Raw genomic sequence first — 23,035 nt, 5'->3', positions numbered from 1 at the left:
TGGCCAAGAAATGATACATTCTCCCAGGGTATGTAAACTTATGAGCACGACTGTAAATCAAACTGGTCCTAAAGGTAAATTGTGCAATACTAAAATGCTCAAATAATACAGCTAATCCCTGGCTGACAACTAGAGTGCTAATCGCTACTATTCGCTACTAATTAATTGTTGCCTAGTAGCTACTGTAACTGGCAACAACAGTGCTAATCGCAAGCGATTTTAAACGCTGACGTGAATACGATGGGAATGATTCGTGCACGTTACATTGAGTCGGGTGGCCATGCCACTTGCCTGTTCTAAACTGCACCACAATTTGTTGCACACATGTTCATGTTTAAAGACATTTCAATTTGGGGGAAAATTGCAAAGAGGAATTTAAAAAAAATATGCATTTAAAAAAAAATGTCATGACTCCCCCTGTTGATCCTATATACCCTTGTTTCCTGGTCACTTGGCCCTGTTGGCCATCTTTTGTCTGCTTCACAGCAGGTGGTCTATAAGTGTGATTCATGTATTACGATGTGCACTCTGAAGATTTAAGTTCCAGTAACGCAAAGATGTCAATGTTTATAAGTAGCATGTTTGTTGAGAGTATTAAGTGCCAAAGACTGACTTTGTTTCTGTGTTGCCAAAAGGAAGACAATAAAATGTAAAAAGGGATTTTTTTTTTCTCTTGTGGCACCAACTCCTCCTACTTTTAAGTTAAAAAAAATCTTAGCCTGATCATACAAACTCCAAAACCAGGGAAGTTGGCACGTTTTGTGAATCGTAAATAAAAACAGAATACAATGATTTGCAAATCCTTTTCAACTTGTATTCAATTGAATATACTGCAAAGACAAGATATTTAATGTTCAAACTGAGAAACTTAATATTTGTTGGCAAATAAACAGCAACACATAGCAAAAAAGTTGGCACAGGGGCCTTTTTACCACTGTGTTACATGGCCTTTCCTTTTAACAACACTCAGTAAACGTTTTGGAACTGAGGAGAACGTGGCTTGGCATTGTCTTGCTGAAATAAGCAGGGGCGTCCATTAAAAAGACATTGCTTGGATGGCAACATATGTTGCTCCTACACCTGTATGTACCTTTCAGCATTAATGGTGCCTTCACAGATGTGTAAGTTACCCATGACTTGGGGACTAGTACACCCCCATGCCATCACAGATGCTGGCTTTTGAACTTTGCGCCTATAACAATCCGGATGGTTCCTTTCCTCTTTGTTCCAGGGGACACAACGTCTACAGTTTCCGAAAACAATTTGAAATGTGGACTCGTCAGACCGCAGAACACTTTTCCAATTTGCATCAGTCCATTTTAGATTACCTCGGGTTCAGCAAAGCCGGCAGCGTTTCCGGGTGTTGTTGACAAATGGTTTTCGCTTTGCATAATAGAGTTTCAACTTGCACTTACAGACGTAGCGATGAACTGCGGTTACTGGCATTGATTTTCTGAAGTGTTCCTGAGCCCATGTGGTGATATCCTTTACACACTGATGTTGGTTTTTGATGCAGTACCGCCTGAGTGATCAAAGGTCCGTAATATAATCGCTTACGTGCAGTGATTTCTCCAGATTCTCTGAACCTTTTGATAATACTACGGACTGTAGATGATGAAATCCCTAAATTCCTTGCAATAGCTTTTTGAGAAATGTTGTTCTTAAACTGTTGGACAATTTTCTCACGCATTTGTTCACAAAGTAATGACCCTCGCCCCATCCTTGTTTGTGAATGACTGAGCATTTCATGGAAACTGTTTTTATACCCAATCATAACACCCACCTGTTCCCAATTTGCCTGTTCACTTGTGGGATGTTCAAAATAAGTGTTTGATGAGCATTCCTCAACTTTCTTAGTCTTTTTTGCCACTTGTGCCAGCTTTTTTGAAACACGTTGCAGGCATCAAATTACAAATGAGCTAATGTTTTCAAAAATATCAAAGTTTTCCATTACTAAAGTCAAGGAACCTTGTTTTTGCAGTCTATTCAATTGAATATAGGTTGAAAAGGATTTATAAAACAATATATTCTCTTTTTATTTACAATTTACACAACCTGCCAACTTCACTGGTTTCGGGTTTTGTAGATGATATTAAATGTTGCCATTCAACCTATCCCCAGGTGCATGTTTTTGGAGGTGGGAGGAAGCCGGAGTACCCGGAGGGAACCCACGCAGTCACGGGGAGAACATGCAAACTCCGCACAGAAATATTCCGAGCCCGGGATTGAACCCTGACTACTCAGGAACAATTTTCCCTCCAATTTTTCATATGTGTGAGCAAACGCCAAAACTCCTTGAGCATTCAGTGGCGCACATGTGAGCGACGGCAGACGTGCACACTGTTATGCACTTATCTTGTTATTCGATTTTGTGCGCGGCCTAGATTTGCCGTGCGCAGAGGACACGTGAGCAGTGTGCAATTGCACAGGCGCGTACTTTAGAGCAGTGGTCCCTAACCTTTTCGTACCTGCGGACCGGTCAACGCTTGATAATTTGCCCCGCTGGGGGTGGGGGGATAATTTTCTTTTTTAATACATTTTTTTTGTCATGAAAAAGTGAGGTTTTTAGGGTTGGTGCACTAATTGTAAGTGTATCTTGTGTTTTTTGTGTTGATTTAATAAAAAATAAATTTAAAAAAATTATTCTGCGGCCCGGTGCCAATCGGGCCGCGGACCGGTGGTTGGGGACCACTGCCTTAGAGGGAACGTTGCTCAGGACCTTTGTATTGTGAGGCAGGTGGACTAATCCCTGTTCCACCGTGCTGCCCTACTATGTATATATACTACAAACCCCGTTTCCATATGAGTTGGGAAATTGTGTTAGATGTAAATATAAACGGAATACAATGATTTGCAAATCATTTTCAACCCATATTCAGTTGAATATGCTACAAAGACAACATATTTGATGTTCAAACTGATAAACATTTTGCAAATAATCATTTACTTTAGAATTTGATGCCAGCAACACGTGACAAAGAAGTCGGGAAAGGTGGCAATAAATGCTGATAAAGTTGAGAAATACTCAAACACTTATTTGGAACATCCCACAGGTGTGCAGGGTAATTGGGAACAGGTGGGTGCCATGATTGGGTATAAAAGTAGCTTCCATGAAATGCTAAGTAATTCACAAACAAGGATGGGGTGAGGGTCACCAATTTGTAGGCAAATTGTCAAACAGTTTTAGAACAACATTTCTCAACAAGCTATTGAAAGAAATTTATGGATTTTACCATCTACGCTCCGTAAAATCATCAAAAGGTTCAGAGAATCTGGAGAAATTACTGTACGTAAGTGATTATATTACGGACCTCTGATCCCTCAGGCAGTACTGCATCAAAAACCGACATCAGTGTGTAAAGGATATCACCACATGGGCTCAGGAACACTTCATAAAACCACTGTCAGTAACTACAGTTGGTTGCTACATCTGTAAGTGCAAGTCAAAACTCTACTATGCAAAGCAAAACCCATTTATCAACAACACCAAAGAACGCCGCCGGCTTCGCTGGGCCTGAGCTCATCTAAGATGGACTGATGCAAATTGGAAAAGTGTTCTATGGTCTGACGAGTCCACATTTCAAATTATATTTGGAAACAGAGGATGTGGTGTCCTCCAGAACAAAGAGGAAAATAACCATCCGGATTGTTATAGGCGCAAAGTTCAAAAGCCAGCATCTGCCCAAAGCATGGGTAACTTACACATCTGTGAAGGCACCATTAATGCTTAATAGTCCATACAGGTTTTGGAGCAACATATGTTGTCATCCAAGCAATGTTATCATGAACGCCCCTACTTATTTCAGCAAAACAAGTGTTACAACAGCGTAGCTTCGTAAAAAAAGAGTGCGGGTGCTTTCCTGGCCCGCCTGCAGTCCAGGCCTGTCTCCCATCGAAAAAGTGTGGCGCATTATGAAGCGTAAAATACGACAGAAAGACCCCGGACTGTTGAACAACTTAAGCTGTACATCTAGCAAGAATAGTTAAGAATTCCACTTTCAAAGCTTCAACAATTAGTTTCTTCAGTTCCCAAATGTTATATTGAGTGTTGTTAAAAGAAAAGGTGATGTAACACAGTGGTGAACATACCCTTTCCCAACTACTTTGGCACGCGTTGCAGCAATGAAATTCTAAGTTAATTATTATTTGCAAAAAAAAATAAAGTTTATGAGTTTGAACATCATTGTATTCCATTTATATTTACATCTAACAATTTCCCAACTCATATGGAAACGGGGTTTGTACTTTTATTTTTTTTATTCACTCGTCTACATGAATAGTTCTCCGAAATGTAAATTGAAAATAGTGAAATAAACCCTTTAACTGTGTGTTTTTGTGTGTGTAACTGGTAAAAAAAAAAAGCGATGGAAAACAAGAGCCGGTCGTGAATGGAAAAGAACCGACTCTAAAGAGAATGTTTGTTCACGAGCGACACATCACTCGTTTGTTTACGAATTCCCCCTCATCTTCCTAGCATCCCATCCGAATTATGTAGGTACATGCAAATAATCGGTGCGTTGAAGACCACAAGAACGAGAGGTTGCGTCTTCTGGAAGTCATTGCCAGACATGGGCGTGTAACGCGAGGAAGACGACAAACACTACTTTACTTCTATTGGTTGGCCGATAACGGTAAGTGAGCTAACGTGCTAATAATGCTACACGCGCTTGAACTCGACTAGTATGGTTACTGATGGAAAGCGGCGTAAAAACTCATATTTTCAGAGGCCAACTTCGTATTTACGTTTTTAGGGACATTATTTACATTCTACAAATTAACCTGTCCTAACTAGTGCTGCCAACAGTAGCTTTAAGGCATATAGGGCCCGTTGTTTGACGCAGTACAGTCGGGCTAGTTAGCAGTCTTGGTAGCCTGCTAGTAACTCACTGAAGTCGGACTCAAACCGTCAATAAGCCCGTAAAGTAGGGCTTAACAATAAACATACTAATGCTTTAATACGCCCTGTGACGAAGTAGCGACTTGTCCAGGGTGTACACTGCCTTCTGCCCGATTGTAGCTGAGATAGGCACCAGCGACCCCAAAGGGAATAAGCGGTAATAAATGCTTTAAAGGCCTACTTAAATAAGATTTTCTTATTTAAACGGGGATAGCAGGTCCATTCTATGTGTCATACTTGATCATTTCGCGATATTGCCATATTTATGCTAAAAGGATTTAGTAGAGAACATCCACGATAAAGTTTGCAACTTTCGGTGCTAAGAGAAAAGCCCTGCCTCTACCGGAAGTCGCAGACAATGACGTCACATGTTGATGGCTCCTCACATATTCACATTGATTTTAATGGGAGCCTCCAACAAAAAAAGCAATCCGGACCGAGAAAACGACAATTTCCCCATTAATTTGAGCGAGGATGAAAGATTCGTGTTTGAGGATATTGATAGCGACGGACTAGAAAGAAAAAAAAACGCGATTGAATTGAGACGGATTCATATGTTTTTAGAGACATTTACTAGGATAATTCTGAGAAATCCCTTGTCCTTCTATTGCAGGGGTCGGGAACCTTTTTGGCTGAGAGAGCCAAGAATCCGAATATTTTAAAATGTATTTCCGTAAGAGCCATATAATTTTTTTTCAACACTGAGCACACCGAAGCGTGTGCATTTTTAAGTAAGACCAGCATTACTAGAGTATAATAGGTCTCTTAGTCTTTGTAATAACATTGATATTCTGAACTGTGGAGGGGGCGTGGCCTTCCTACCTGCAGCCAAGCGGGGCGTGCCAGGACCGGCCTCGAAATCAGCGACAGGTGTGTAGACAACCCACTTGGGCCTTGTTATCTAATCACCTGTCGCTCTGTTATAAGCAGCAGCCAGGAGGAGAGACAGGGTTGGAGCTGGAGCCAGAGTGCGAGCGAGAACGAAAGAGAAAAAGACAATTGCTGGAAAGCAACTGAGAGACTTATTGAAAAATAAAAAAATATCGTAACCCTGAAACAGGCTTTCATGTCGGTGCTTGGTGGTCTGAAGAAACCCCAGGAGGGCAAGCCCTAAAAAAAAATAAAATAAAGTGCGGTAGAAAAAAGGATGGATGAATTCAAATGTATGAGCATGTTTAATATTTTGAACGTTATTTTTAACACTTTGATTACAAGTGGAATTAGTCATTACTTACTGTGTTAAGCAGTGTTAGCTCAGATTTATCCGAGAGCCAGATGCAGTCATCAAAAGAGCCACATCCGGCTCTAGAGTCATAGGTTCCCTATCCCTGTTCTATTGTGTTGCTAGTGTTTTAGTGAGTTTAACAGTACCTGAAAGTCGGAAGTGTACGTCCACGGCCGGGTGTTGACGCGCAGTATACGTGTCTCAGGGAAGTTGACAGCAGCTGTATGGGCGGCACAAGCTCAGCTGATATCCGGTAAGAAACAACTTTTTAACCACAAATTTCTCACCGAAACCTGCTGGTTGACATTCGGTTGGGATCCATCTCCGCTCTGATCCATAGTAAAGTTTCACCTCCGTGAATTTTGAAGAAGGAATCACCATGTGTTTGTGTGGCTAAAGGCTAAAGCTTCCCAACTCCATCTTTCTACTTTGACTCCTCCAATATTAACTGAACAAATTGCAAAAGACTCAACAACACAAATCTTCAAAATACTGTGTAATTATGCCGTTAAAGCAGACGACTTTTACCTGTGTGTGTGTGTGCAGCGCTCATATTCCTAACAGCCAGTGACGTCAAGCGTACACGTTATCATTACGCAATGTTTTCAAGAAAAAACTCCCGGTAAATTTAAAATTGCAATTTAGTAAACTAAAAAGGCCGTATTGGCATGTGTTTCAATGTTAATATTTCATCATTGACATATAAACTATCAGACTGCGTGGTCGGTGGTAGTGGGTTTCAGTAGGAGGCCTACTGAAATCAGATTTTCTTATTAAAACGGGGATAGCAGGTCCATTCTATGTGTCATACTTGATCATTTCGCGATATTGCCATATTTTTGCTGAAAGGATTTAGTAGAGAACATCGACGATAAAGTTCGCAACTTTTGGTCGCTAATAGAAAAGCCCTGCCTTTACCGGAAGTAGCAGAGGATGTGCGTGTGACGTCACGAGTTGTAGGGCTCCACACATATTCACACTGTTTGTAATGGGAGCCACCAGCAGCAAGAGCAATTCGGACCGAGAAAGTGACAATTTCCCCATTAATTTGAGCGAGGATGAAAGATCCGTGAATTAGGATATTGATAGTGAAGGACTAGAAAAAGAAGAAAAAAAAGCGACGGCGGCAGTGTGAGCAATTCAGATGTAATTAGACACATTTACTAGGATAACTCTGGAAGATCCCTTATCTGCTTATTGTTTTAATAGTGTTTTAGCGAGATTTTAAAGATTGTAAAGACATACCTTAAGGTCGGATGTCTGCGGTGAACACGCAGTGTCTCAGAGAGAAGCCGAGGAGACAAGCTCACAGCTGCCTTTTTTGACAGAAGGACGACGAATAATCCACTGATGTCTTCAGTAAGATATATATCACAATTTCCCCATCCAAAAACATGCTGGTTGACGTAGAGAAATCATGTTCGCTTGACCGCTCTGCTTCACAACAAACAAAGAAACACCGGCTGTGTCTCGGTGCTAAAGACAGCTCCAATACACCGCTTTCCACCAACAGCATTGTTCTTTATAGTCTCCATTATTAAACGCCTATTGAAACCCACTACTACCGACCACGCAGTCTGATAGTTTATATATCAATGATGAAATATTAACATTGCAACACATGCCAATACGGCCGGTTTAGTTTACTAAATTGCAATTTTAAATTTCCCGGGAGTTTCGTCTTCGAAACGTCGTGTAATGATGATGTGTACGCAAGACGTCACGGGTTTTTAGGAAGTATGAACGCTGCGTACACACACAATTAAAAGTCGTCTGCTTTAACCACATAATTACACCGTATTCTGGACATCTGTGTTGCTGAATCTCTTGCAATTTGTTCAATTAATATTGGAGAAGTCACAGAAGAAAGATGGAGTTGGGAAGCTTTAGCCTTTAGCCACACAAACACACGGTGATTCCTTGTCTAAAATTTCTGGAGGTGAAACTTCACTATAAATCAGAGCGCGGTCAAGCCAACATGGATCCCGACCACATGTCAACCAGCAGGTTTCGGTGAGAAAATTCTGGTAAAAAGTCGCCTCTTACCGCAGATCTGTGGAGTTTGCGCCGTCCATGTAGCTGCCGTGACTTCCCTCAGACACACCCCTCCGACTATCAGGTACTATTTAACTCATTAAAACACTAGCAACACAATAGAAAGTTAAGGGATTTCCCAGAATTATCCTAGTAAATGTGTCTAAAAACATCAGAATCGCTCACAATGCGACTGGCTTTTCTTTTTTTTTTAACTTTATTTTTTTCTTTTTTTTTCTTCTAGTCCTTTACTATAAATATCCTCAGCCACAAATCTTTCATCCTCGCTCAAATTAATGGGGAAATTGTCGTTTTCTCTGTCCTAATACCTCTTTTTGTTGGAGGCTCCCATTATAAACAATGTGAGGATGTGAGGAGCCCTCACACCGGTGACGTCATAGTCTGCTACTTCCGCTAAAGGGAAGGCTTTTTTATTAGCGACCAAAAGTTGCGAACTTTAATGTCGATGTTCTCTATTAAATCCTTTCAGCAAAAATATGGCAATATTGCGAAATGATGAAGTATGACACATAGAATGGACCTGCTATCCCCGTTTAAATAAGAAAAACTAATTTTAGTAGGCCTTTAAAGGCCTACTGAAATGAGATTTCAGTAGGTTTTAAAGTTCGCAACTTTTGGTTGCTAATAAAAAAGCCTTGCCTTTAGCGGAAGGAGCAGACGATGTACGCATGATGTCACTGGTTGTAGAGCTCTTCATATTCTCACATTGTTTATAACCTTAGCCACTGTCACCCAGAGCGATTCGGACCGAGAAAGCGACAATTTCCCTATTAATTTGAGCGAGGATTAAAGATTCGTGGATGAGGATATTGAAAATGAAGGACTAGGAAAAAAAAAAAAGGAAAAAAAAAAAAAAGTACAAAAAAAAAAAAGGCGAGGGCAGTGAGAGCGATTCAGATGTTATTAGACACATTTACTAGGATAATTCTGGAAAATCCCTTATCTGCTTATTGTGTTACTAGTGTTCTAATGAGATTATATAGTACCTCAAAGTCGGTGTGGTGACCGTCTCAGGTGGGAGGAGGTAATAGTCCGCAGCTGCTGCAGGAGGACGCAAACTCCGCTCATAACTACGGTAAGACCCAACTTGTTACCACAATTTTCTCACCGAAACCTGCCGGTTGACATGTGGTTGGGATCCATGTTCGCTTGACCGCTCTGTACCATAGTAAAGGTTCACCTTTGGGAATTTTAAACAAGGAAACACCGGCTGTGTTTGTGTGGCCAAAGGCTAATATTTTCCCACTTCCATCTTTCTACTTTGACTTCATTATTAATTGAACAAATTGCAAAAGATTCAGCAACACAGATGTCCAGAATACTGTGTAATTATGCGATTAAAGCAGACTACTTATAGCTTGGATCGGGCTGCAAAGTAATATCCGCTACAACCCGGGACGTCAAACGCACGCGACGTTTTCAACAGGACACTCCGCGGGAAATTTAAAATTGCAATTTAGTAAACTAAACCGGCCGTATTGGCATGTGTTGCAATGTTAATATTTCATCATTGATATATAAACTATCAGACTGCGTGGTCGGTAGTAGTGGGTTTCAGTAGGCCTTTAAACTTTCATTCAGAGAGGGAAATCAATTGACCAAAACCTTATTTATTAAACAGTTATTAAGCAATGGCACAAACATTCATCCATCCATCCGTTATCCGAGGTCGGGTCGTGGGGGCAGCAGCCTAAACAGGGAAGCCAAGACTTCCCTCTCCCCAGCCACTTCATCCAGCTCCTCTCGGGGGATCCCAAGGCGTTCCCAGGCCAGCCGGGAGAGATAGTCTTCCCAACGTGTCCTGGGTCTTCCCCGTGGCCTCCTACCGATCGGACGTGCCCGAAACACCTCCCTACGGAGGCGTTAGGGTGGCATCCTGACCAGATGCCTGAACGACCTCATCTGGCTACTCTCAATGTGTAGGAGCAGCGCCTTTACTTTGAGTTCCTCCCGGATGGCAGAGCTTCTCACCCTATCTCTAAAGGAGAGACCCGCCGCCCGGCGGAGGAAACTCACTTCGGCCGCTTGTACCCGTGATCTTGTCCTTTCGGTCATAACCCAAAGCTCATGACCATAGGTGAGGATGGGAACGTAGATCGACCGGTAAATTGAGAGCTTTTCCTTCCGGCTCAGCTCATCTTTTACCACAACGGATCAATACAGCGTCCGCATTACTGAAGATGCCGCACCGATCCGCCTGTCGATCTCACGATCCACTCTACACCCATTTGTGACCAAGAATCCGGGGTACTTGAACTCTTCCACTTGGGGCAAAATCTCCTCCCCAACCCGTAGATGGCACTCCACCCTTTTTCGGGCGAGAACCGTGGACTTGGACTTGGTAAGCTTTCCAAAACAGAAAGTGCAAGATTGTCAGAGACATTTTAAATGTCAAATGAAAATGAGCTGCATATAATAAATCAAATAGTGTTCGTCCTTCGCTCTGTGGTAGGTTACTCCGGACGTTATTAATTTCTGTTGTTGACTATTTTTTTCATACGGTGTTGATCTGGAAATGTTTGCCTCGGCATTTTGATGGTGTGGGTGTGTGGCACCGAATGGAGATGTGGACATGCGGAGTACGCACTCTTCATTCTCTAGCAGGTGACTTCTTCAAATGATGCTACATATTAGCAGAATTGCTACTTTTTGTAGCAACGCTTTTGGCACACACTTGACAAATTATGGTTGTCTCTTCGACATATTCCCACATGAAGTCAAACCGCCGCCAGACGATGGGCCCCCTCAAGTTTTTCTTGGGAATTAATCCTTCCTTCATTCGCACCTTCTTTCTCTCGTATTACCACTCGCACGGCTCTGCTAGCACCACAGCTAACGTTACCCACGCTGCTACCTCTCTGCGCTGCGAGGGCGTATACGTATGTGACGTATGACATGACAGTGTGTGACGTATGTTTGAAGGTGCGCTTGCTGTCTATATCGCACAGAGACAAACCCGCGATAGGTTTTTGGTTTTTGAATGGGGGTAAACTTACACATTCAGCAGATTATATAATTGTATTGTTTATTGTTTAAATCAGTGTTTTTCAACCAATGTGCCGCGGCACACTAGTGTGCCATGGGAGATTATGTAGTTTCACCTTCCATCCATCCATTTACTACCGCTTGTCCCTTTTGGGGTCGCGGGGGGGATGCTGGAGCCTATCTCAGCTGCATTCGGGCGGAAGGCGGGGTACAAAGTTTACGCATTACTGCATGTGATTATCACTGAAGAAAATATTTTATCAATCACTAATGGACATAGATTTATCACATAATATATTGATACCTCACATATTAATGCTTTAATGCAGGGGTGTCAAAACTTTTTGACACGGGGGCATTTTGAGCTAAAAAATTATGGTCGGTAACCGAAAGCCAATTGCATTTAAGGTAACTAATATATATATATATATATATATATATATATATATATATATATATATATATATATATATATGCACACGCACACAAACACATATTTAATATACATATCCATCCATCCATATTCTACCGCTTGTCCCTTTCGGGGTCGCGGGGTGTGCTGGAGCCTACCTCAGCTGCATTCTGGCAGAAGGCAGTTTACACCCTGGGCAAGTCGCCACCTCATCGCAGGGCCAACACAGATAGACGTGATATATCGCCCAGCCCTACGGTGACGTTACACATCCCTGCGCTAAATTTTCCTGAAGGAATCAATAAAGTACTATACATCAATCTATCCATCTATCTATCCATCTATGTATCTATCTATCCATCTATCTAAATATACGCAGAACTTTCTATATTTATAAATATAAATCATGTTATGATCCGCCGCCCGGATCATACATTATTTTGGTTTTTGAGTCCTTTTGTGTTTCTTGTTTGTTTTTGGACTCTTTCGATCCCTGGTTTGGCACTTCCTTATTTATCTTGTCTCCATAGTTTCACATTTGTTCCACCTGCCACTTGTTTTTCGACGCGCACCTGTTTCCTGATTGCGGCTAGTAATTAACCCTGCCTCCTCCCTTTGTTCACTTGGATATTTTGTTTGCTATTGGCAACTTTCACGTGGGTATCTTCTATGTCTATACTTGTGCTAAGTTTCACCTTAGCTTCTCGTGCTTTCGGCACGTCATTTTTGGACTCTTGACTGACTGCTAAGTTTAGCGTTAGCTTCCCGTGCGCTTTCTTTTGCCTTTTTGTACCAGTGGTATTTTATTTTTGTACATTAAATCAAGTTCTTACCTGCAATTCTCGTCCGATCGGTCCATTTTGCATCTTGGGGTGACAACTCGCGCATCACTATGCGTGCACCGCGTGACAGAAAAGATCCAGCCTGAACAAAGGGAGAAGGCAGGCTTAAATACTGGCCGCAATCAGAAAACAGGTGCGCATCGAGAAACAAGTGGCAGGTGGAAAAAATATGAAACCAGGGATCGGAAGAGTCCAAAAACAAACAAGAAACACAAAAGGACTCAAAAACCAAAATAATGTATGATCCGGGTGGCAGATCATAACTAATCATCCGGTTTTCTTTCAAAACAAAACAGCCCGTCTTCAAGGCGGATTGTATTTTACACTTTGAAACATCCTAATGGACAGGGACGGACATGAAGTCACCTTGTCAAAGGTTTTAGGACAGGTGTGTCAAACCCACGGCCCAAGGGCCGGATCAGGCCCGCAAACGGGTTTTAACCAGCGCGCGGGATGAGTTTGCCATGTCTAAAAATGTATCTGAACTTTTGGAATGAATAAATGTGTCCACTGGGTGTCGCAATAGCAATTTTTTGTATCTTTGTTGATAATGCTACATATGTACAAAATAAGGGCTTCACGGTGGTAGAGGGGTTAGTGCGTCTGCCTCACAATACGAAGGTCCTGCAGTCCTGGGTTCAAATCCAGGCTCGGGATCTTTCTGTGTGGAGTTTGCATGTCCTCCCCGTGAATGCGTAGGTTCCCTCCGGGTACTCCGGCTTCCTCCCACTTCCAAAGACATGCACCTGGGGATAGGTTGATTGGTAACACTAAATTGGCCCTAGTGTGTGAATGTGAGTGTGAATATTGTCTTGTCTATCTGTGTTGGCCCTGCGATGAGGTGGCGACTTCTCCAGGGTGTACCCCGCCTTCCGTCCGATTGTAGTTGAGATAGGCGCCAGCGCCCCCCGCGACCCCAAAAGGGAATAAGCGGTAGAAAAATGGATGGATAGATGGATGTACAAAATAAACCACGTGATGTTAGTACATCGGTCGAAAAAAATGATCAAACTACATAAATAGCATAGTGTAATTTTTCTTAATAGATTAAAAATAAACACCAATGAGTTGACTGATGAACATCACGCCATTTGTTCAGAAAATATAAATTACGAAAAATAAAGATAGAATGTTAGTGTAAAAAAAAAAACAACAACAACATTATGATTTGTACATTTTCAGGATGTGCTTGTTCTATTTTTAAACAAAGAAAACAATCTGAAGTTGTCTTAATTTTTAAGTTATCTTGCCGTGATTTTACCACTCCGGCCCACTTGGGAGTAGATATTTCTCCTTGTGGCCCCCGATCCAAAATGACTTTTGACACCCCTGTTTTAGGACGTAATTTAACATTTTTAACACAAATGGATGAGGACATGCTGATTCTGGAAGTCCAAAATATAAGAAGCGAATACAGGCATAACCTGGGCAGCTACATGGGGGCCTATGTCAAATACCAGCTGATATGGAAGCAAGGAAGTTGTTGCTTGCTACAAAACAAATTAAGATGCCATTCTGCACAGCAAAACTGTCGTCTTTTCCACAAGTAAAGTCAAGTCTATGCCGTCACAGACGTGCTGGTTTGTAAGTATTGATGGACAGCAAAGCTTGAGATGTTTCGCGTGTTTAATTTATCACGTGATTATGCGCAAATTCGCGAGATCTCTTTATTTCGCTGCATGACGGAGCCGCAACATAACGCCGATGGGGATTGACGGACGGCAGATGTCGGTGCCATTCCGTGGTTGCTACGTTTTGCTGCCGTTCCGCATCCCGTGGAAATCAGGGGATCAGGCTCAGGAAGACAATATTTAGCTGACATTACGCATCTGCCACTTCTTTTGGATTCTGGTATTGCATGTTACTTTTGAGATAGTAACGGTCTCAAAATAAAATGTTCATTTGGTAAGGGTGTAACGGTACATGAAAATTTCGGTTCGGTACGTACCTCGGTTAAGAGGTCGCGGTTCGGTTCATTTTCGGTACAGTAAGAAAACAACAAAATATATAATTTTTGCTTATTTATTGACCAAATTTGCAAAATCTTCCGCCAAAAATATTTTTCTTAGTGGAATATTTGATGTGAAGTAATCGGAACCTTGGATAGGTCAATAATTCATAATAACATTGATTTTGATTCTTTATTATTAATAAAACAGCTTTGTTTTATTAGTCAAAAATGCAACTAATAAAGCTTTTTTATTTCACTTTTGTTATGTTTTTGTTTATTTTAATTGTATTTTTAGAATGTGCCGTGGGCCTTTAAACATTAGCTGTGGGCCTCAAATGGCCTCCGGGGCACACTTTTGACATCCCTGTTATAGATAATAAAAAATTAAATCTGATAAATCAATGGATAAAAAGCAGAGCCTGGAGACTCATGTGCGTTTATCATTACTCTCTTGCTGTCTGCCCCTCCCTCACAAATGCTGCTGCTGTGTGCACTATTTGTTTTGTTTTTAACCCCTTCTTAACCCTGAACGTACATTGTTATTATACGCAACCATAACTCAAAATGCCGGACATTTGAGGCATTTAAGAAACTCCACCCGGACAGCCCCGCAAAAGAGGACATGTTCGGTGAAAAGAGGACGTATGGTCAGTCTATCCGAGCCCTCAAATGTCCGGCATTTTGAGTATTGTTTACGCTACTTAATATGTCCGTGTTGAAACTCGTTCGGTACACCTCCGCACCAAACCGAAACCCCGTACCGAAAGGGTTCAATACAAATACACGTACCGTTACACTCCTAGTATTTGGGGCTTTTCAGAAAACATCCAGGGCTTGAGCCCGATTAGCCACCTCCTGACAACGCCTGTACATTTTACTTCATGGATCAAAATAAATATCAAAAATAAATAATTTTCTGTCTTTTTGGTTGCTTAACTTTACAGTGATGCCTGAGGTCCGGGACCTTTCTGAGGCGTTGCCAGAGATGCCCATGGACCCCATTACTGGAGTTGGTGTTGTAGCTTCCAGGAGCCGGGCGCCAACTGGTTATGACGTTGTGAGCATATTTTGACTTCTCTTTTTACTGTGGATATAAAAAGTCTCTTAATTTTAACGTCCGCGCTGCCGCTAATTAACAGCTAACCGCAAAAGCTGCTGCTTTGCAACAGCACTTAAGTCACTTGTAAGAATTTTAGGGCGAGAGCTGGCAGGGGTACGAATGTCAATATTGCACAAATGCAGAGTACATTGGAAGCTAAACTAACAAAACCCATAAAACAATAGGTGTCAAAAGAACTCATTTGTTTGAGAAAAAATCAGACAAAGACCAAATCTGCAAAAAAAAATGCTGCCAGCGAATTGTTACTAGCAACTTGAATACATCTTTTTTTTCTATCATTTGAAGACACAACATAAAGGACAGTACAGAGGCAGTGTGTTAAAATGTGACACAGTACTAACGTTGCCTCTAAATCACAAAGTGAGGAAAATAAAAACACACTAAACAAACAGAAGTTTTATCCAAAGGCACCATCTATGACAAGCAGTCCTGCAGACACCAAGAGATTGCGACCTGCGTATAACGTTTACAACTTAATTAAAAACATGTAATATTTTAGAGAAGGTAAGTTAAAAACAAACAACTGAGATCGTGTGGTTGCACAAATGTGCACTCGCTCTCATAACTGGGGATGAGCTGTGTTGAGAATAGGGATGTAATGATAAATCGCGGCCAGTCTTCCAACGGTTTGTGTTACTGTTTCAAATTTAAATTATAGTAAAACCATTATTGATAACCCCACTTTGATAAACTCACGGACCATTGATACCATACTTGCCAACCCTCCCGATTTTCCTGGGAGACTCCCGAATTTCAGTGCCCCTCCCAAAAATCTCCCGGGGTAACCATTCTCCCGAATTTCTCCCGATTTCCACCCGGACAACAGTATTGGGGCGTGCCTTAAAGGCACTGCTTTTCGCCTCCTCGCTCACCTGAAACCTTCACCCCTAACAGCCGCATGCTGTCCAGGCGTCCGCTTTTCCTCCATAAAAACAGCGTGCCGGCCCAGTCACATAATAATGTAGTGTTGGATGGGTTTAAAAATGGTCTTTACTCGAAAATGTCAAGAAATGCTGACACGCTGTATGATCTTTTAACTTGTTTAATGATAACGTTGATTTCAAAAACCCACACAAACACAAGTGAATGCAATCCATACTTGGTCAACAGCCATACAGGTCACACTGAGGGTGGCTGTATAAACAACTTTAACACTGCTACAAATATGCGCCACACTTTCAACCCACACCAAACAAGGATGACAAACACATTTCAGGAGAACATCCGCACCATAACACAATGTAACGTTAGCATGGGCTAGGCGGGTTAAGAGTGTAAATTGTGTGACAGAAGATGGTTGGTCTAGGAGCCTGAGGTATGAAAGATGACGACAACTAGTTATCTTGGTTTCGACTGCATTAAATGTATTGACACAAGAACATAAATACTACAGATAACACAATAGAAATGAAAAAAAATGCCCAAAACAAAAATAAAAGATACAGTCCTGCTTCCTTTTCTGAACCAGTCCACAGTTCAGTTCAAAAGATACAGAAAATGCAATGACTTTTGCGTCAGTTCAAAAGTTCAGTTCAAAAAACAATAGTTTCGCAGCGGAGGAGGAAAAAAAATGCTTGTCCTAGTGCATACTTGTTTAGCTCGCCATTTTGTTGAGTTGAGTTTGAAGATGGATAGGGAGCTCAGGTTGTTTGGGGCACTGGGTATTCCTTCCCGGAAAAAAATCCTGACTTAAAAGTCCAAAAAACAAAGTGAGTAACCTAGTTTCCTCTTCACTAGCAAAGTACATTATATATGTACTTGAATGCATAATATAATCATTCAATTGTCCGGAATGACAATTTTTTTTATACTAATAAACCAATTGATGACATAATTTAACCGTGTTGATTAATATACAATCATGAATCCAATTAAAATGAACATTCATAATACATTCCTAATAATACAATTGATATGACATAATTAACCATGTTGATTAATATACAATCATGAGTCCAATAAAAATGAACATTCGTAATACATTTCTAATAATACAGATCATGATTTCTTATTCAAAGTGATAAAACTCAATCATGGATCAGTTACAAATTCAATAACAAGTGCACTTATATAAACTAGTCTCATAATAATACTCATTATTAGAAACTCAATGAATCATGATTCAAATTCAAGTACTTGTCCAAACATTCAAAGTTGATAAACAATCAAGCAGAGTTAAATTAAAGTGTTGCGCAACAAACCAAATACACACACCTGCGTTCCATCAAGAGCGCGTAGTAAAGAAGACAAACTCGGAAAAGCATCCACAAAGTGGCTAAAGCATATTAGCACCGCAAAGCCCTATGCCACTTTGCTAGACTAAATTGTTGCCTATAAATCGGCTGGATGATCATAAGAAAATAAAAGGTAATTACCTGAGTAATCGAGGGCAAAACAACACACCATGCACATACCGATTGTTAATCGAACATGTTGGCTGTATGGAAAAATAGCAGCGGTTAGCGCCTATGCTTAAACAGATATTGGTGACATGGCACGTGATTGTGATTTTGGAATTCCGTTGATTATGCCATGGTAAAAGACTCACCTAATTAGGAAGTTTGCAAAGTGTGAGGTTGAGAAGATTTTGCGAGTTTCTTTTCCAGCGCGTCTCATAGCACGCAGCCACAGCAGAAACGATAGAGCGTGGTGAAGTTCGCAGCACTTCCTTAAGAGGAAGCAAGCGCCATTTTGGGGCAGGAAGTAACCCTCCAAAATAAAAGTCTTTGCACTGTATGCATGTGTTTAATGGGTATTTTAAATATGGGTTAAAACAACATAAACACAACTGAAGTAATACCCAGAACCCCTTGCAGCACTAACTCTTCCGGGACGCTACAATAACATCTACAGCTTTTAGAGCTCAGTGCACTGCACAAACAACAAGAAGGAAACGAGGCAGAAGAACGAAGAAGAGACATGGCGACGACGAGTACAAAGAAGAAATACGCTTGCAAATTCCAAAATGATTGGAAAAAATAATTAAATTTCATCCAGGACAGCTCGAAGGGGAAGGGGTATGCTCTCTACACCTCAACCCCGCCCCCGCCCCCCATCTCCCGAATTCGGATGTCTCAAGGTTGGCAAGTATGATTGATACAGCACTTTTCCTAGAGAAGCAGGCTAGCCCACTAATAGCCGGTTAGCTTGTTTAAATGCTAACAAAATGCATTAAAGTCGTTCCCCATTGAAAAAGATCGTACCACAATTACAACTTGTATGCACACATGATTGTGTGAGCTACTAAGATATTCCATTGTGAACATTGAACCTACAGTGGGGCAAAAAAGTATTTAGTCAGCCACCGATTGTGCAAGTTCTCCCACTTAAAATGATGACAGAGGTCTGTAATTTTCATCATAGGTACACTTCAACTGTGAGAGACAGAATGGGGGGAAAAAATCCAGGAATTCACATTGTAAGAATTTTAAAGAAATTATTTGTAAATTATGGTGGAAAATAAGTATTAGGTCATCATTCAAAGCTCTCACTGATGGAAGGAGGATTTGGATCAAAATCTCACGATACATGGCCCCATTCATTCTTTCCTTAACACGGATCAAGCGTCCTGTCCCCTTTGCAGAAAAACAGCCCCAAAGCATGATGTTTGCACCCCCATGCTTCACAGTGGGTATGGTGTTCTTGGGATGCAACTCAGTATTCTTCCTCCTCCGAACACGACGAGTTGAGTTTATACCAAAATGGATACATGGATGATACAGCAGAGGATTGGGAGAATGTCATGTGGTCAGATGAAACCAAAATATAACTTTTTGGTATAAACTCAACTCATCGTGTTTGGAGGAAGAAGAGAACTGAGTTGCATCCCAAGAACACCATACCTACTGTGAAGCATGGGGGTGGAAACATCATGCTTTGGGACTGTTTTTCTGCTAAGGGGACAGGACGATTGATCCGTGTTAAGGAAAGAATCAATGGGGCCATGTATCGTGAGATTTTGAGCCAAAACCTCCTTCCGTCAGTGAGAGCTTTGAATGGGTGACCAAAAAATACTTATTTTCCACCAAAATTTACAAATAAATTCTTTAAAATTCCTACAATGTGAATTCCTAGATTTTTTTTTCACATTCTGTCTCTCACAGTTGAAGTGTACCTATGATGAAAATTACAGACCTCTGTCATCATTTTAAGTGGGAGAACTTGTACAATCGGTGGCTGACTAAATACTTTTTTGCCCCACTGTACAAATGATGTTCTCTTAGAACAGAGTGGTAAATATGAAGATCTATAATTGAAAGGAATATGACACAAAGATGTCTACAGCAGGAAGTAAATCTGCGTGATTTAAGCACTTGTTTTTCTTTTATCACTAAAATACACTCATACAATTCCTGCTAAGAAAGTATATCGTCTATTTTATTCTAATTGTTTTAAATAAAACTTGGTTAAAATATTTTAGTGCGTGTATAAGTACTTTTTGAGCACATTCACCAATACTGTGATAATCATAATCATTTTTGTTACATTAACCGTCACATGAAGTTTATATATTAATACATTTCAAGTTCAGACTTTACCAATTGCCCCCAACTCATCGTATATGTGAATCGGCACACACCTGCCAACGTTTTAACTGTCTATTTTTCACCTCCAAAAAGTTCAGCCGTACTAGTAGTCTTTTTTTGACATTTTTATAGTCACACCACACAAGCTGTGGTTTTTCACATAAGAGCTGGATGTCCCAAAAGTGCTTACAAGATGAGTAGAGGAGGCTGCAAAAAAGCCAACATTCAAGAGACAACATCGAAGGAGCTGCAATAATTTTTGACTAGAACTGGCTGTTTAGTACATGTAACAACAAGCTCACAACTTCTTTATCTGTGTATTTATGGGCTATGGGGGCAAGACAGAAAAACGTCTAACCTCGGCTAGATTTTTTAAATCTTTCAAACGCACGTGGGAAAATTGTTCATGTCCAATGTTTAACTTTTTGGTCATAGTCCTACAAGGTTTTTACTGCACACAATCAACACAGCTGATCACCAAAAGAACACCACACTTACAGCGAAGCAGTGGCGTCACGATTTGCGGCAGATTTATTTCAGCTGAAGTGGTGTTAGTCAACGTAGAGTGAGTTGTGAACCTGTCCTAATACCAGTCGGTTCCGCTGGCAGGAAACCTTCAGGTTTCAAAAATGAAGATAAAGAGGAACTTTATGTTTCAGCTTGACTGTGACCCAATGCCAACATTCAAACCACAGAAATAATGGTTTCAGCACAGGAAGATGTCTAAGATGGTTTTGGATGTGCTCATACCTGAGACCTGAGTCCAGACCTGAATACAATCAATTGAATTTATGGGTTGATCTGAAATTGGCTCTGCACAGGAAATGTCTTTACAATCTAACACATTTGGAGCATTTTTGCATAGAATAGTAGGCAGACCTAGCCATATGAAGATGTACCACAGTGATATACAAATCTATAGTCAGTACATGTGATGGGTATCGGTTAATCTCACTCATACATGCTCGATATCAGAATCGGCAACATAAATCCCTGATTGGAACATCTCTCGTTAAAGCTCTTTTTTTTCTCTACTCCTAATGTTTGCAGAAATTTTGCCGCAAAGACCACACAAAATGTCTTCCTCTGAAACAGTGAAGAAGTCCCACGCAATCAACGCCATGTTTGTTAAACATTAGCTCAGGCTTACAGCACGTAAGAGAAAAAGAGCACTTGATTTGCTCACCCCTATCTCAACTATAGCATAGTGCAGGTAATCTCACCTCAATGAAAGTTTATCAGCTATAGGAACTATTTTTTAATAGAATAGAAAGTATTGTTGTTGCATTCATCGTTGTGATGTCGTAATTCTTCAAACTGGCAAGATTATTGTCACTGTTATTTATCGTGTGCCTCTATTTTATTGGTCATTTTTGCCCTTAAAAGAAGATTTAATTTGGGTTATTTTTTCAATTGAGTTCTACAAGTTATAGGTCACATTAAAGGGCTAAATAATTCAGACTAACTCGCAACCTCTATCTCTTGCATTGGCACCATGTTAACCGCTATACTCTGTTTTCACTGGTCATTAAAAAGTTTTAAAGGGTATTACATGAATTTTGATAAAAAGGTCATAAAAGCATTAAATTGGATGTCCGGAGGGAATAAAAAATGTACTACAATTGTAGACCTGGGCTGATAGTCAATATATCAAACCATAAAGGAACGTAATAACTTTGCCATCATCAATAAATTGCTACGACTTCATCTCTGGCTTTCAAACTGGATACAAGAAGTCTCACTCTGTGCATCGCTCTCAGCACCTGAGCATGTTTATTCTACAGTAGAATTACATTAAAAAGTGACTCTTGTCACTCATCTACAATTGATGTTTCGGTACTTGCAATTCTCTTTCTCACGTTCTCCTGTGTAGTAGTGGTAGTGACACTCACTTTAATGTTAGAGCTAGAACTAATCATTTTGAAACATGAGTCTCTTTTAATGTGCACATTGATTTAAAACCGAGAGTGACAATTGCTAAGGTGGGCTGTGCAAAACTTTGAAATGATGTGGTCATAGTCTGAGCAATGAAAGTTTTTTTTTCTAACTTTATTCGAGCAAATATCAGAACATACTACATATATTGTTCATAATATGTACATAAAAATATTTTTCCTCAATAATTTTCAATTATTAATTACGAAATCACCATAACTGATCAAAAATACCATAGGGCAGGGGTCGGCAACCTTTACCACTGAAAGAGACATTTTGACCCGTTTCACAAAATAAAGAAAACAATGGGAGCCGCAAAACTCTTTTGAAATTCAAAATGAAATAACACTGCATACAGAGTTGTTGTTTTTTTTGCTTTGTGCTATATATAAACCAGGGGTCTCAGACACACGGCCCGCACCTTAATGAGAAAATTTAATGTTAGTGCGGCCCGCGAGTTTTACATGAATGCCGCTTGACAGTATTACACTTATGTTGAAAAGGTTCATTTAGCGTACTGATGTGTATTTATAAATGGTTGATTTATATAGGCTAGTAAGGTACCTTACTAGCCTATATAAACTAACCATTTATAAATAAAAGCATTACACTTGCCAACCCTCCCATAATTTCCGGGGGTTCCCGAATTTTCAAAGTATCTATTCTCCCGAATATCTGATGATATTCATCCAAACAACAATAATAATGGAGTGCAATGAAAGCGCTGCCTTTAACGCCCTCTACAATATGCACAAATAGCTTACCAGCCCAATGTAGCCAGGAAGAGTCAGGGATGCATGGGATTCTGGGTATTTGTACTGTTGTGTTTATGTTATCTTACAGTGCGGATGTTCTCCCGAAATGTGTTTGTCATTCTTGTATGGTATGGGTTCACAGTGTGGTGCATATTAGTAAGAGTGTTGAAAGTTGTTTATATTACAACCCTCAGTGTAACCTGTATGGCTGTTGAACAAGTATGCCTTGCAAGTACATGCGTGAGTTGTCAAGAGCTGCGTCTAGCATACGACCGGCCGACAAGCAGATAGCATTGTGTAAAAGCGGGCGCGACGACATGTTAAAGAGGAAG

At 40.6% G+C, this 23,035-nt stretch overlaps 1 protein-coding gene across 1 annotated transcript in view; it reads left to right on the top strand.

The window, feature by feature from the left end:
• The first annotated feature begins 4,406 nt into the window (after positions 1-4,406).
• Positions 4,407-23,035, top strand: part of mvb12ba (multivesicular body subunit 12Ba) — a 41,586-nt gene continuing 22,957 nt past the window's right edge. The window contains exons 1-2 of the mRNA XM_061876875.1: positions 4,407-4,631; positions 15,312-15,424. Coding sequence (XP_061732859.1) covers positions 15,314-15,424 — 111 coding nt within the window. The 5' untranslated portion in view covers positions 4,407-4,631; positions 15,312-15,313. The remainder of the gene's footprint in view (positions 4,632-15,311; positions 15,425-23,035) is intronic.

This window comes from Nerophis ophidion, linkage group LG17, assembly GCF_033978795.1.
Source record: "Nerophis ophidion isolate RoL-2023_Sa linkage group LG17, RoL_Noph_v1.0, whole genome shotgun sequence".
Lineage (NCBI taxonomy): Eukaryota > Metazoa > Chordata > Actinopteri > Syngnathiformes > Syngnathidae > Nerophis > Nerophis ophidion.
The sequence above is the reverse complement of the archived record's forward strand: the minus strand, read 5'-3'. Positions and strand labels throughout refer to the sequence as shown.